This window comes from Moschus berezovskii, chromosome 27 (assembly GCF_049115385.1).
Source record: "Moschus berezovskii isolate FMDL1 chromosome 27, NW_MosBer_1.0, whole genome shotgun sequence".
Classification (NCBI taxonomy): domain Eukaryota; kingdom Metazoa; phylum Chordata; class Mammalia; order Artiodactyla; family Moschidae; genus Moschus; species Moschus berezovskii.
The window spans coordinates 17,376,440-17,390,162 of NC_142486.1; the positions used below are offsets into that span (position 1 = coordinate 17,376,440).

At 56.2% G+C, this 13,723-nt stretch overlaps 1 protein-coding gene across 3 annotated transcripts in view; it reads left to right on the plus strand.

The window, feature by feature from the left end:
• Positions 1-13,723, plus strand: part of NSMCE1 (NSE1 component of SMC5/6 complex) — a 37,303-nt gene that overhangs the window by 22,788 nt on the left and 792 nt on the right. For 2 of the 3 annotated variants that reach the window (XM_055409720.2, XM_055409721.2), the window contains 4 exons: positions 5,374-5,495; positions 6,505-6,582; positions 7,781-7,927; positions 12,569-12,685. In XM_055409720.2, coding sequence (XP_055265695.1) covers positions 5,374-5,495; positions 6,505-6,582; positions 7,781-7,927; positions 12,569-12,685 — 464 coding nt within the window. The remainder of the gene's footprint in view (positions 1-5,373; positions 5,496-6,504; positions 6,583-7,780; positions 7,928-12,568; positions 12,686-13,723) is intronic. The other variant, XM_055409722.2, reaches the window with a different exon arrangement.

The following is a 13,723-nucleotide window of genomic DNA, read 5'->3' on the forward strand; positions in this document are numbered from 1 at the left end:
CATGTACTCATCACCCGGTTAAAACAACTCATGACTAATCTTATATTTTATCTGTGCTCCTAATCGCTCACCCCCGTGTCATTCTGACGTAGTTCCAGACCTCATTGCATATTTGAGTAAGAATTTTTTCCTTTTTTTTGAAAAATGAATGCTCAAGTCCTTTGGTCGCTGTGCTAGGTTGAAGGCCACACGTTTGATTTCTGGTCCAGACTTTGTCACCTGCCCTGTGATCTTGGTTAAGTCCTTAACCTCCCTGACCCTTGGTGTTCTCTTTTGGAAAACAGACTCTACTATATCCCCTTGGCAGTCGTCCGTGAGGGTCTTTTATGAAATCCTGAGGGAACAAAACTGTCGCAGGGGCTTTACGGATGGACAGCACTCTAGTCTGTCTGCCCCACGAGAGGCTGTCCTCCTTTCATGCCGGCTCTCCCAGCACTGTTCACTAGCTGTGCCACAGAAGGGCCATTGTCACGAGGATCATCTTCCCCAGGCAGTTGGTGCGAAAGCTCTAGGCTGGGATGTGACCCCTCACATACCTCTGCGGCCCAGTGTGCCTGCCTGCCGGCCTTGCCCAGCCCCAGGGTCTGCTCCCTGGCCTGCTGTGCCCCAGCGCCCGTGTCTGGTCCCGGGCCTGGACTGCCCTGTCCTCAGTGAGGCACTCAGGAGGACCACCCAGCTTGCCCTACCAGATGAGCGGGTTCTCATGGGGCAAGTTGTCCCTTGAGTGATTCAGTCCCCTGGGGTCTGATTTTTTTGCTGTTATTTTCTCTGCCTAAAATAGTATTTCCTCTGCCTAAAAATGTCCTATCCGTGGCGCCTAGTTTGGAACAGAACTACTTGTTGCTCAGAAGTTAGGGCAGCAGACTTCCTTCTACCCAAGCACGCAGTGAACCCTGGGTTCCCGTAGGCTTCTGGGAAGCAGAGACTGATGAATAAGAAGTCTGTTGGTTAAATTAAAATTTGTTTTTAAAGAAAAAGAGATAATGTATACAATGATGGCCAGAAAAAAGTCTCTCAAAAGGAACTGAACCAGCCCCCACTCCTCAGAGAAGCGTCCCGTTGGTTCTCTGCTGCCCCAGCCTGTCCGTTGCCCTGAGTCCTGTTTTTTAATTGCCCTATGGGGAGGCACTTCCTGCTACAGAAAGAGCAATTCTGTTCTTTTTTGCGTCCTCTAGTTCAGTTCCTCCCGTAGCTGTGACCTGGCCGAATGGTCCAGGCTGGACCTCCTTTCTTGGCCGATGGATGAGATGTTGGCCAGACCCAGCTCCACGCGTATCCTTTGGGAATGGCCCTCTGACGTCCTTCCCAGGCCCTGCCTGCACACTCACTGTCTTTCTGTATTGGCCGCATCTCTCTTTGTGACTCTAAGGGCAAGTTCTAGAGGAATTAGATGTGACTTTGGTGGGGTCTGAGAAAGGGAATGTTCCTAGGGGACGCTTGCTCTGCTCCCCAGAGGCCCTGAGGGCTCTTCTTCAAGTCCATGCTTGACCTGGGCTTCATTTCCGGTTGGGGAAGCTCGGGACAAGTGCTTTAACTCTGGTATGTAAAGATGATGATAGCAACTCACGTTATGGAGTTAGTGTTCTTGCAGTGACGAAATGAACCCTGCATTTACAGGCTGGTTGTTCTCAACCCAACAGTAGAACTTCACCACAGCCCACAAGAAAGGCATGGGTACACATGCTGTGCATTCAGGGAGAGAGAGCATGGGGGTGCCGAGGATGGTGCTGAGCACGGTCACCCCACCTTGCTGACTGCTGGTCATTGGTGTGGAGGGACCCGGCCTCTGATCCAGCGCTGCCCACAGAAACCTGATACACTGACACCAAAAGCCTGTCGTTTCTCCGTAGTTGATTTGGAATCTGAAGGGAAGAGCCATACTATTTGTTAGTTTGCTCACATCCTTGGAAGTGGTAGAACCAAGACTGGAAATAGTTGCTTCAGAATCACGTGATACGCTCGGTGTCTCCTGCCCGGTGTCATGACCCTGGACTCATGGGATACTGGGGCCAAATGGATCATTAGACACTCATGTAGCCCAGACTTGCCAGCTGTAGCTTCTTTACTGTGGGCTCCAGGGAGAGGGCAGGGAGAGCAGTGAAAAGTAGCTGCTTTGAAGGCTTGATTTTGGGAAGCACCGATCTGTGTTACCTTGACCCTTAATGGGCACGTCAGGGATCTTGGTAGCAAGCACGAGGTCCCAATTCTGGCTACCTTAGAAAGAAACGTGTGGGAGGCTGTGGGAAGGGAACACATGGGACTGGTAGAGGGCTCATAGCCAGGCTGGGGAACGGGCAGGGGGCGCCCACGGTCACCAGGCTCAGGAAGTGCAGCAGCACCTCACAGTCACAGCCCCTCTCCCTCTGCAGCAGCCGGGCTGGAGCCGCCTCCAGCCAGACTGAAAGGGCATCTGAGAGGCTGCGCATGGGTCCTGGCCCACTCTTGGCTGACTGGGACCTGACCTCCCCCCAGCTTCCTGCCCTCCGGTTCTCTGGTTGTGGGGTCTCTTCTCCCCCCAAAGTCACACATATGGCGGAAAAACTCCAGGAGTAGGGTAGCCAGCTCTGGTAACTGGAGCAAGTGTGAGAGGGGAGGATGTGCTTGAGGACTCGGGAGGACAGAAGCAGAGCCCAGGACCCTTGTCTAGTGGGCAGGGCAGGGAGGACGCGTCTGGGACGCCTGAGAGGCGGAGCTTGGCTGGTTGGAGTGGGGGTGGCGGAGGAGAAAGGGTTGGAGGGAAGTTTCCCAGATACACGTGAGGCCAGATGTGAGGTACCAGTTGGCCTTCAGGGATCGGAGGAAGGGAGGGGCGGGCCTCGGGGGGCCCCCAGAGGGGCAGGGCGGGCCTGGGCTGGCCCTCCTGCTGCCTCGGTTGCCCCCAAGAAGTCCAGTTGGGGAAGGGGTGCTGCTGAACAGGAGGAAAGCTTATTTCCAGGTGATGACGCGATGCAGCGTGTCTGTGGGGACCACGTGCAGGTCAGCCGAGGTGAGGACTGTGGCCAAGCCCTGCCGGACGCTCACACTCATGGCGGGTGGGGTGAGTGGAGTGGACAGGAGCCCCTGAGCAGGGGGTGGGCTGCTGCAAGAAGGACAGCGATAGGAAGTGGGTTTTTTTTCCCTTAGATGAAAATGTTTTGAAAACATTCATGTTTCTGAAAAGCGAGGCTGGACAACGAACCAGAGGCGGTGGGCGAGGGGAAGCGCAGGGCGGCTATTAGCTCATCTCTGCAGACAGGCTTTCTGGAAAGTCCGAGGCAGCAGAAGGCTTTTGATCCGCCCCCAGAGTACATTTTTCTGAATGGCACCCAGGAGAGGGCTTTTCAGTGGAAAAAGTGAATTCTCACTTTCAGAGGAGGTGGGACTTGCCGCTGTGTGTCGCTTGGGGTAGATGGGGTAGCTCCTGTCCGTCAGCGGAAGGTGGGTCTTGGTGCCTGGGCCCCCTGTCCCCACGGCCGAGTTTTTCTGGGTTGAGGAGTCCACGGTGGAGGTGCTCTGCGTGGCGTGGGAGAGGAGGAGAGCACCAGAGCAGCTCTTGGAAAAAAGTGTCCTGCGAGTTGGCTTTCGTAACTAGTGAGGAGGAGGGCTCTTGCTCAGAGGCACAGAGGCCGGAAATGTGAGTGTGTCACACTCCTCTCATCACAGTTTTACAGCATCTGTGGCCGCATCATCACACTACTGTTGCCGTTTTTGCCACGTCCATGTACCATGTTTATTAATATGAATTTTTATTTCCAATTACTTTTTTTTTTAACTTAAGCAACTTAAATTAAGGCCGGTTGGACCCCTGCTGTGAGGAGCATCCTAGTATCTCTCTCCAGGTCCCCGTCAGCCTTTCCGGGCCTCCTCAGCTCTGCTTGTGACACAGCTGTGGCCCTTACATTGGCTGTGATCTCCACTGCCACCAGAGTGGCCTTTTGTTTTTCTGGACTTTCATGGTATTTAGCAGTTCAAAGAGCTTACACATTCCTCTCTCTGTAAGAAGCCAAACAGATACCAAGTGCCCTGGGATGACCCCTCCCTCACCTTAGTTCCCTTCCTAGCAGTGGCCTTGGTCATCAGTGTGGTAGATAACCTTCCTGCCCTTTTTTCCTGCAGCATTTTGTTTTGTTGGTTTTATGTTGTATGATTGCTTTATTCATAAATGTTGTCTGTTTTCTTGCTTTTTTTTTTTTCCCTTAGAGTGATTATTTTTCCAAGGCACAAATCTTCCGAAATTTGTTATTTTAGTAAGTGAAAGCAGTAGTACATGCTCTGGGTTTAAAAGTCTCACAGGGGCTTCCCTGGTGGTCCAGTGATTAAAACCCCGCGCTTCTGTTGCCAAGGGCACAGGTTTGATCCCTGGTTGGGGAACTGAGATCCCGCATGCCGTGAGATGAGACCAACAAAAAAACAAAAGAAATGTCTCTCACTTCAGCAGGGCGATTCCAGGACACTAGGCTGACCATGTCCCTCCTGTGCTCCCAGCTCTGAAAGGCCCCCGCAGCCCCCAGGAGGACGGGCACACACCTCTGTACCCTCCAGCCCACGGGGCCCTGGACCATCTTGCTCCCACTTTCCACTGCAGCCTCCACAGCCCTCCCGGCCGTCCCTCCTTCCCCCGCCAGTCTGCTGTCCGTCCTCCCCGCCCCTGCAGTGCTCCCCGGGCTCTGTCCCGGGCTGATGGACTGATGGCCCTGGAGAAGGGTGCTAGCTTCCTTGTACATCTCGGGGCAGCACCTCCTGCCATCAGGGGCAGCAGGAGGCGGCTGGCACTCAGGTCAGGGGCTCCCAGTGAACCCAGGGCAAGTCTGCCCCCCTCTGCAGGCAGGATGGGTTCATAACTGTGTGAAAAGTGCTCAAATCAGGACCTTGCCTGGGATGGGTGCTCAGTGTGAGCGGCTGTTCCTACCATGGGGTTGTTACTCATCACTGTTGCAGCCCCGGGCCATAACACAGGGCTTGCGTGTCAGTGTTCAATCCGTGCTTACGTGTTGAGTGAAAGGAGGAAGGACAGAGGTGGACGTGATACCTGCATGAGGCAGGCAGGGACAGAGGCTCTGTGGGGGAGTCGGGTTGTGATGCCCACTGCACCGAGGTGCCCGGTGGGGTCGGTGACCGGGCAGCAGGGAACTAGGGGTGGGGGTGGGGGTTGAGGAGGCCAGAAGCTGCCAGCCGAGACAGGAAGGCCTCGGCAGGCTTTCCGCCTCGCAGCGCCGTCTGTTTGAATGCTCCAGGAAGGAAGAAGCCACAGGCATCGGCACGCACCCAGCAGGGCCGGGGCCTTTGCCCAGTTGTGGCTTTGCTGCTTCGTGTTCAGGCTGATGGCAGGTTGAAACAAGCTACACTTTTGATGCAGCAGCGTCCGCCTTTTTTCTTTCACCTGTTTATTTCCAGGTAATGCTACCATAGAGAAGCTGGAGGACTTCATCAACAATATTAACAGCGTCTTGGAGTCCTTGTACATAGAGATCAAGAAGGGTGTTACTGAAGATGACGGGAGACCCATTTACGCGCTGGTGAGAGCAGACAGAGCCCCCTGGTGGGTGTGTGGGGAGCTGCAGTGGAGACAGCCTCTGCCCTCCTTCCTGGGGGCAGATGAAGGTGCTCCTGCCTCACCAGGGCCTTGGAGGGCGAGGACGCTGGGCCCGGCCTTCTCCCCACCCAGTCCCGTCTCTCTGCTCGCTGCCGGCCCCCGGGTCTGCAGTGTCCTCTGCAGCCATCAGGGTTGGGGGTAACAGAACCTGGGCCTGGCTCTCAACGCAACACTCGCTTTATTGCCCCACATGGAATGCCCTCTCTACCCTGAGACTGGGCAGCATGCATTAGGTTTTATTTTGGTTGTTGCCAGGTGCCTGCAAGTCACCCTAGATGCATGGAACATTAGGGGTAAAAGGATAAAAATGCCTTTTCATTTAGAACAAGACATACAAGCTTTGGAAAGAAGGAAACATGTGAGGTCACTAAGGATTGAGACCTCATTAGGGCCTCCTGCTGTGTTCAGATTTTTTTTTTTTCCCCTCCTGGCTAGGGAAGGATGTGAAATACAAGCCCCCATCTCTGGGTAGGGAACTGCTTTAGGCCTTCAGAGACCAGGCTCCTACCAGCCAGGCCCACACAGAACGGGGCTGTAGCCCAGGGTTTCCCAAACCCTGTTCCATGGAAGAAAGCGTTGTGGAAATGTTGGGTTAAGTCGGTAAATTAGTTTTGTTTACTGCCAGAGTTGTGCCTTGTGCATTTGAAGCCCTGCTATCATGCAGACAAGTTTCCCGAATTCATCTGAGTTTGGAAGTTATCGCACAACCTTGGGAGTTCTGAAATCTCTGAAAATTAGACATACTGACTGAGCTGAAGATTTAAGCTTGTAAGATTGGTTCCAAATTTATCCCCGTGGCCCCCAGTGCCTGGCCACAGTGCTCCAGGACTGGTGGGGTGGGGAGGGGAAGGGGAGGGAGGAAGAGCCTGCAGGTGAGTTAACTGTGACAAGTGAAGGGCACAGCCCGACTCTCATGCGAACTTATTTTTTAGGTGAATCTTGCAACGACTTCCATTTCCAAAATGGCCTCAGATTTTGCAGAGAATGAGCTGGATCTCTTTAGAAAGGCTGTAAGTACAGCAACTCCCATTGCCCATCAGCCAGGCTTCTTACAGAAAACTTCCGTCTTTTATCAGAAATGGAAACTTCAATCTTACTGGGTCCCCCTTGCTGCCTGAGAATGCCCTTTGCAGGGGCATGTCACCGAGTGCCCCTCTCAGAATTCATAGCCGCCAGGTGATTGCTGGGGAGGTCGCCACGGCTGCCTGGGAAAGAAGAGCTGGTCTGGGTTTGACTCCAACTGGTTGAATAACAGTGGACCTCCTGGGTGTGGGGTGCAGGAGAGCAGGTGTTGCCGCTAGAGTCCCAGGGTTCAGCAGCATCCCCGGGGAGCCTGCCAGAAAGGCTGAACCCTAGTCTCCACGCAGACTGCTGAATCCGAGCCTGAATTTGGAGAAGGTGCCCAGTGATCCATCTATCCAGTCATTTGAGGGGCACTGCTCTGCCTTCCCGGCTTCAGAGCTGTTCACTCAGCCACCTTGCCACTCACCTGGCTGAGTGCCTGGTTAAGACAGTGATTCTCAGCCCTGGATGCCCTGCAGTAACTGAGGAGGTAAAAGTGATGCGGACATTCTGGCCTCCCTCCAGGTCTGTCGAGTCCCAAGTCTCTGAGGTCTGAATCCTAGAATCACTCCTTCCTAAGCCGCCTCTGGGGCTGATTAGCAGCCAGGGTTGAGAATCGGATTCTAAGATGGTAAATACACGGCTGTGTGTGTGTATGCACATGTGCGCACACAAGCAGCCTATCTTCCTGGTTCCTCTGCTCTGCTGTGGGCAGAAGTTTTAAGGCAGCTTCCAGCCAGTTTTTCCCAGCCCCAGTCCACAGCAGCTCTGTGACTCCCAGTGTGTTCTCTGGCCGGGCCACCCTGGCGCCTTCCCTTCCCGGTTGCAGCCTGCCCACCTCTGAGTAGGAGGGGTGCTGCCCCATTGCCTCGTTCATTCATTCTTCATCTTCGCCATCTTCAGGAAGGTGAGGTGATCCTTCTTGATTCAGGGGGCATTAAGGTCCTTCATGTGGAATGGTGTTAGGAGCGACTTGGGTCAAAACATATCTAGGCTTTTGATACATACTGTTAAGCTGTTTTCCTGAAGAGTCGTACAGTTCTGCCTGTGATATGAGTAGTTTCACTGCACCCCGCCAGAACTGGCATTATGGCTTGAGTTGTTCTCCCCAGTCTAAGAGATGAACACGGCTCCTGTTTCTTCCAGTTGGAACTGATTATTGACTCAGACACTGGCTTTGCGTCTTCCACAAATATTTTGAACTTGGTTGATCAGCTTAAAGGCAAGAAGATGAGGAAGAAGGAAGCTGAGCACGTGCTGCAGAAGTTCGTACAGAACAAGTGGCTGATTGAGGTATTTCTCGCTGTGGGTTTTCCAGCTTGGCTCACTTTTTACAGTGAATCACGCTGTTTCCTCCAAAATCGTATCGTATTTAATGGATGTCTGTTAAGCTGAGCCCGTTCAGGTCCTTTATCTTAGCAGTCCCCGACCTCTTTGGCACCAGGGACTGATTTCGTGGAAGTCAATTTTTCCACAGACTAGGGAGGGGGGATGGTTTTGGGATGATTCAAGTGCATTGCATTGCATTACATTGCCTTCTCCAGGGGATCTTCCATACCCAGAGATAGAACCTGGGTCTCCTGCACTGCAGGTGGATTCTTTACCGTCTGAGCCTTGGGGAAGCCCATTGTGCATTTTTTCGGAATCATTATTACGTGAGCTCCACATTCAGATTGTCAGGCATTAGATCCTGGAGGTCAGGAACCCCTGCTGTCTGCATTGAGGCCCACAGGACGTGCGAGGAGGATCCTGTTTGCTCACGTGACCTGGGTGGGAGGCCCGACTGGAAGTGGCAGAGCCAGGGTCTCAGGCAGATGTGCGGGCCCCAGACTCTGGTCCCCAAGCAGGCGGTGTAGTGCGGTCGGTAGGAGCGTGGCGCTTGTGTCAGATTCCGCCGCAGGTGCCCCCGTGTTCCTCGTCCATAAGGGGGGAGGAATAGCTCCACCTCCAAGTGAGTGAGGAGCAGGATGAGGGGCTGAGAGTCAGGCCCCAGTGCTGGGCGCCCGCAGGAGTCACCATCACCTTCGTGGCTATCATTGTTGTGTCCTTCCAGGCCAGTGCTGTTGGGATTCTTTCACTTAGATGGTGGCCCTCAAAGAGCAAAGAGGACGTGTTGACGAGCTTTGGGAGAGGAGCTATAGCAATCTGTGAAAGGTTTGAGTTTCTGGACGCCCTGTGTCTATTTCTGTTGGCTGGAACAGTCAGACGTTTCAGTTCTTTTTCCACAAATGCACCACTGTTTCCAATAAACCCAAGCCGGACAGGCTTCGTGCTGCCTCGCGCCCTCCTCCTGCCCCATGGGCCTGTGTCTGGGCAAGACTGCTCAGAGGGGCCCTCAGCTTCCTCACTTGGTGGTCAGACCTGTGGCTGGAGGCCGCTGCTCTGGTGACACGATGCTCACTTCCTTTCTGGGGAGAGCAGTTGTTGATCTCAGGGTGGGCCACCCTGACAGTCTGACCAGAAACATCCAGTTCCTGCGGTGCTTTCTGGACGGGAGGAAATGTCTGGAGAGGCCACAGCGGTGAGGGCAGGAGTAGTTTGAGCCTCTAGTGGGGTCAGTGCCTCTGGGCACGTCTGCACATTGTGTGCCGGGTGCTCAGCCCCTGCGACCGTGGGGAGCCCTTCGCTCTGTTCTGTAGCTGAACCCACTGCAGCTCTGTGATCTGGGAGAAGTCCCCCACCCTGCAAGTGGCCGAGCTGTGTCCAGACTGCAGCGAGCGTGACTGCAGGCCCCCATCAGGTGCTTCATCCCAGTTTTTCTTCCTCTCTCGGGTGGATTTGGCAATACGGAATGTTCTCGGGCAGCTCAGGGGTCATAACCGACCGCACCCTGTCGTCGGGCCAGACTTTCCACAGGCAGGGACCGTGACCTCATCTTTGTACCTCGTCACTCCTGGAGGCGCTGCATACTGAGCCGTGGCTGGGCAGGACGTTGAAGTTCTAGAGGAACAGAGTGTGTCTCACACTTACCCTCAGAGGATACAAGAACTCCTCGTAGATTAGAAGGTGCTGGCACTCATACAGTCCACGTTGGTACGAACACATGTCGTCTCCCTGGGGCGCACCCTCTGCCGCCCGGTACAGCCTCTGGGCCCGGCTTTGGGCCCGCGAGTGGCCGTGCGGGTCCAGTGCACTTAGATGCTGTCACATCACGGAGCAGGGCTGGGTGCCCGACTTTATCAGGACTGACGCTTTGCTGCCCAGAGTGGGGTCGACTGGAGGAGAGAAGGCCTCTGGGGTCTGCTGGACTTGGCTCGGGCCCCAGCTCCCGTCCTCTCTGCTTCCTCCTTGGGGACCTGGAGGTGCGGGTGCTGCCTTCCTGAGGCCTGAGGGTTCTGTGGGCACTGGCCTCCAAAGCCCCGCGGGTCTTAAGGGAGACCCCCTTGCTGACTGATCCCTTAGGCCTCATGTGGACGAAGGAACAGCCTGGGGAGGGGGAGGGCGTGGTGGTGAGACGCCCCAGGGTCCTCCTCTGGCCTGGCCGCTTCCTCTGGAGGTGGCTTCTCGTCTCTGAGCCGGTTTCCCATCTGAAAGATGAAGACCGTGATGGCTGGCCGGTGTTTGTCCTGAGGGTGGAGTGCTCCCTAGGCTGATCAGCACGGACGTGGCCATGTGTTCTGTGTCACTTTGAAGGACCAGCTGAGGGGCCGCCGGGTGAGTGCTGGCCGGTGCTCTGACCAGCCTTCCTGGAGCAGCACCTTGACCAGAGGGACATGTCTGAGTCTCCCCCTTGGCCTCTCAGAAATGGGGCTTTCCTCAGAAGCCATGTTGGGGGGACCTGTCCCCCAGCGGCACTGTGTTCGTTATGGTGGGACCCTTTCCCCGCTCCGCCAAGTACTGCGAGAGCCCTGCCCTGTGCAAGACTCTGCCTTGGCACGGAGTTGCTGAGGCAGCTGTGCAGCCTCTCGGGGACCCTGGGGTCGGGGGTGGTCGGGATCAGTGGGCGAGGCTCTGAGATGAAGGCGGCTTTAGAGAAGTGTGGATCCTTGGAACCTGGGCGTCTGCTGGCAGCTGCATGTCAGCACAGCCTAGGGGCCAGTCCCCACCACAGGGCCCCAGCTCAGGATGGTTGTCAGGCCTGGGAGGTCACTTGGGGTTAGATCTTCCTTGGAGATCGAGGGCAGCCCTCCCTTCCTAGTGACAGAGGACTGAGCGCCATTGTGAGTGATGAGCACGGGGCACTTCCAGGCAACTAGTAGGCGTTTAGTAAATGTGACTCAAGAAGCGCTCACTCTCGCTGAAGTAGAGTCGCAGACAGAGAGGAAGCAGCACTCACAGGGGACCTGCCCTTGGCAGAGGAAGTGGCACCCCACTGCAGGCTGGGGTGGAGGCAGCTGGTTGGGGTGGGGACGACGGTCTGGGTCAGAGGGAGTGGCCTGCACCCGAGTGGGCGGGGTGGGCTCAGGGAGCTGAGAGGGGTCGGGGGCTCTGGGGAGGGGCACAAGGCAAGCCTGGAGGTGGGCAGAAAGGGGTTTGGTTCTTCAGCCCAAGAATGGCAGTGCCTCAGGGGCTGGTTCTCACAGAGGTCAGGTCTCCCCAGAGGGCACAGAGAGGCGAGCAGGGGGAGGGTAGATCAGGGTGGTGGCCATGGAGACAGCCTTGTTGTGGACTTGGGGCTTCTGAGAAGGTAGCGGCCACAGGCCCCAGGACAGCCTTGGGTCCCCACCTACTCATGCCCAGCACCATGGGGCACAGAGCTCCTGTCCCCTTCCTGGCTGGTTTGACAGTCTGCGGTGCAGGGCACCGCTGCCTCGTGCTGGGCCTCCCTCCACTTGCGGGAGTCCTCGGGCTCTGTCCTGCCTGCTGGCCCTGCTCCCCGCGGTCACAGCTCTGGCTCTCTTAACTCTGCGCCCATGTCCGTCTCCTCCTGGGTGGTCACCTGCCCGACACTTGTGGCCCAGGATGAATGCACTTCCCTGGCCGGGTGACACCGCACACACTGGATGGAGGCAGGAGTCGTGGGTACGGGGTATGAGGTGGGAGCAGCAGCCCCTCTTGTGTGACATGAGGGGAGAAGTGGGCGCAGGGGCGCTGAGCTAACCCAGCGGCTGCAGGCTCCAGTGGCAGCTCCTGCAAGGCTTACCCTGTCAGCCTCCCGGCTCCTGCCCCACCGCCCTTCTGTGCGCTTTTGCCCAGGACCCCCACTGGCAGCCCCTCCCCCAGGAATACAACACATGGTCAGGAAGTTCCTGTCCCGGTTCCTTAGTTGGCTTGGATGCATAAACGTCCCTGAGCTTCTGGGCCACTTGCCTCCAGTCAGGCCTCCCTCATTCTGCCTCTTCCTGTGAGTTGGCCGTAGGGTCAGCCAGACTTTTCCATACTTCTGCTTTCCCGTGGTTTGGGGTTATGCGGTGTCTGGCCTGTCTGTATGTGGGAACCAGGAGGCCTCACCACGCCCCATGCCACTTGGTTTGGGGCCTCCCTGGACCACCTCCAGCATGGTCTGTGCAGTGGTGTGGGCGGAGGTGATCTTGGATGGTCCAGGCGGAGGCTCCAGGCAGCGGTGCTGGGGGGCACTGCGGTGCTGCTCTCTGGGGGTGGGGTGGGACGCAGTGGGGGAGGGGGAGGAAGGAGCAGGCCTGGCTCGGGCTGTGGGGTTCCCTCCATGGGGTCACAGCTCCCTTTCGCGGCCTCTGTCCTCATCGGGGGTGCCGGGGGTGCCAGGGCAGCTCCAGGATCCCGTCTGTGAAGGCACGAGGGAGGTGCTAAGGAAACGTGGGCCAGGGTCCTCGCCTTGCTTTTCTCTCAGGCCTCACCTGAGTTTTCCCCACTGTAGGCTGTACAGGGGTCGGTGTGAACGCCTGCGGGGTGCGGGGCGTGTGGACCTCCACCCCTTTCCTGGCCTTGGGCCGCGGGAACAGAGGTACCTCCCGGGCAGGAAGCGGGCCGGGTGTGCCAGTTCATAAAAGATGCCCCCGCCTTGTGTCCCCACAGAAGGAAGGGGAGTTCACCCTGCACGGCCGGGCCATCCTGGAGATGGATCAGTACATCCGGGAGACATACCCTGATGCCGTGAAGGTCTGCAACATCTGCCGCGGCCTGCTCATCCAGGTACCTGGGGCCGGGTGGGGCGCACTCTCCAGGACTCACTCAGGGCCCAGGCCTCTGACAACGGATGTCTCCTTGGAAGCATCTGACGACGAGTGCACGAAGGCCTGCTGCTTCTTCCTGGTCCTTCTGTTCTGTCCCAGGCTCTTTTTATTTTTTCTTCAGAATGGCTCTCAGAAGTCCTCTGTGAGGCCCATATTATCTTGGCAGCAACGTGCCAAGCATCTTTCTGTCTCAGCCACAGATTCCTGTTGTCTGTTTGCCTCTGAGTACGTTGTACAGCTTCAGAGCAGAGCAGAGCAGCTGGGCCAGTGCTGGATGATTCTGTTTTTGTCTTTTTGCTTTAGATTTTTTTTGATGTGAACCATTTTTAAGTCCTTTATTGAATTTGTTACAGCGTTGCTTCTGTTTTTTTATGGTTTGGGTTTTCGGCAGTGAGGCAGGTAGGACCTCAGCTCCCTGACTAGGGATCGCACCCGCACACCTGGCGCTGGAAGGCGAAGTCTGAACCACAGGAGCACCAGGGAAGCCCCTGGGTTTCCTCCTTTTTCACTCTCTCTTTTTGCAGTTGTCACTTGCACTGGGCTGGGTCTCTTGGCACATCTGTCCTTGGGCACCTGGTGGTTATTTTTCTGGGGTTGGAATCCCAAGGGTGGAATTTCCAGAACAGCGTGCACGGCTGTTTGAAGCTCTGCCCCGTGTTGCTGAAGCGCCTTCTCAAAGTCGTGGTTGCCTTCATTCCCCCTCCAGGGCCCACTCGTGCTCAGAGTCCAGGCTTGGGGGCGGCCTTGCTGCTCCAAGGGCCTGGCTGCCACCCGCTCTGCCCTGCTCTGGCCCCTGGAGCCTTGAGCTGCTTCCCTTTGCACTCACTTGTCAACTTCTTTACTAAAACCCACTGTGCTGAAGACTCAGTGTTGTTCTCATTGTCAGTTTGGGGCCTGGAAGACAAAACTACCAAGCCAGTGGCATGCCTTCCTTGCAGGCTCCTGAAGGGTTATGAACACGAGGTGTGTAGCGGGCTCTCAAGCCATCACCTTCTCA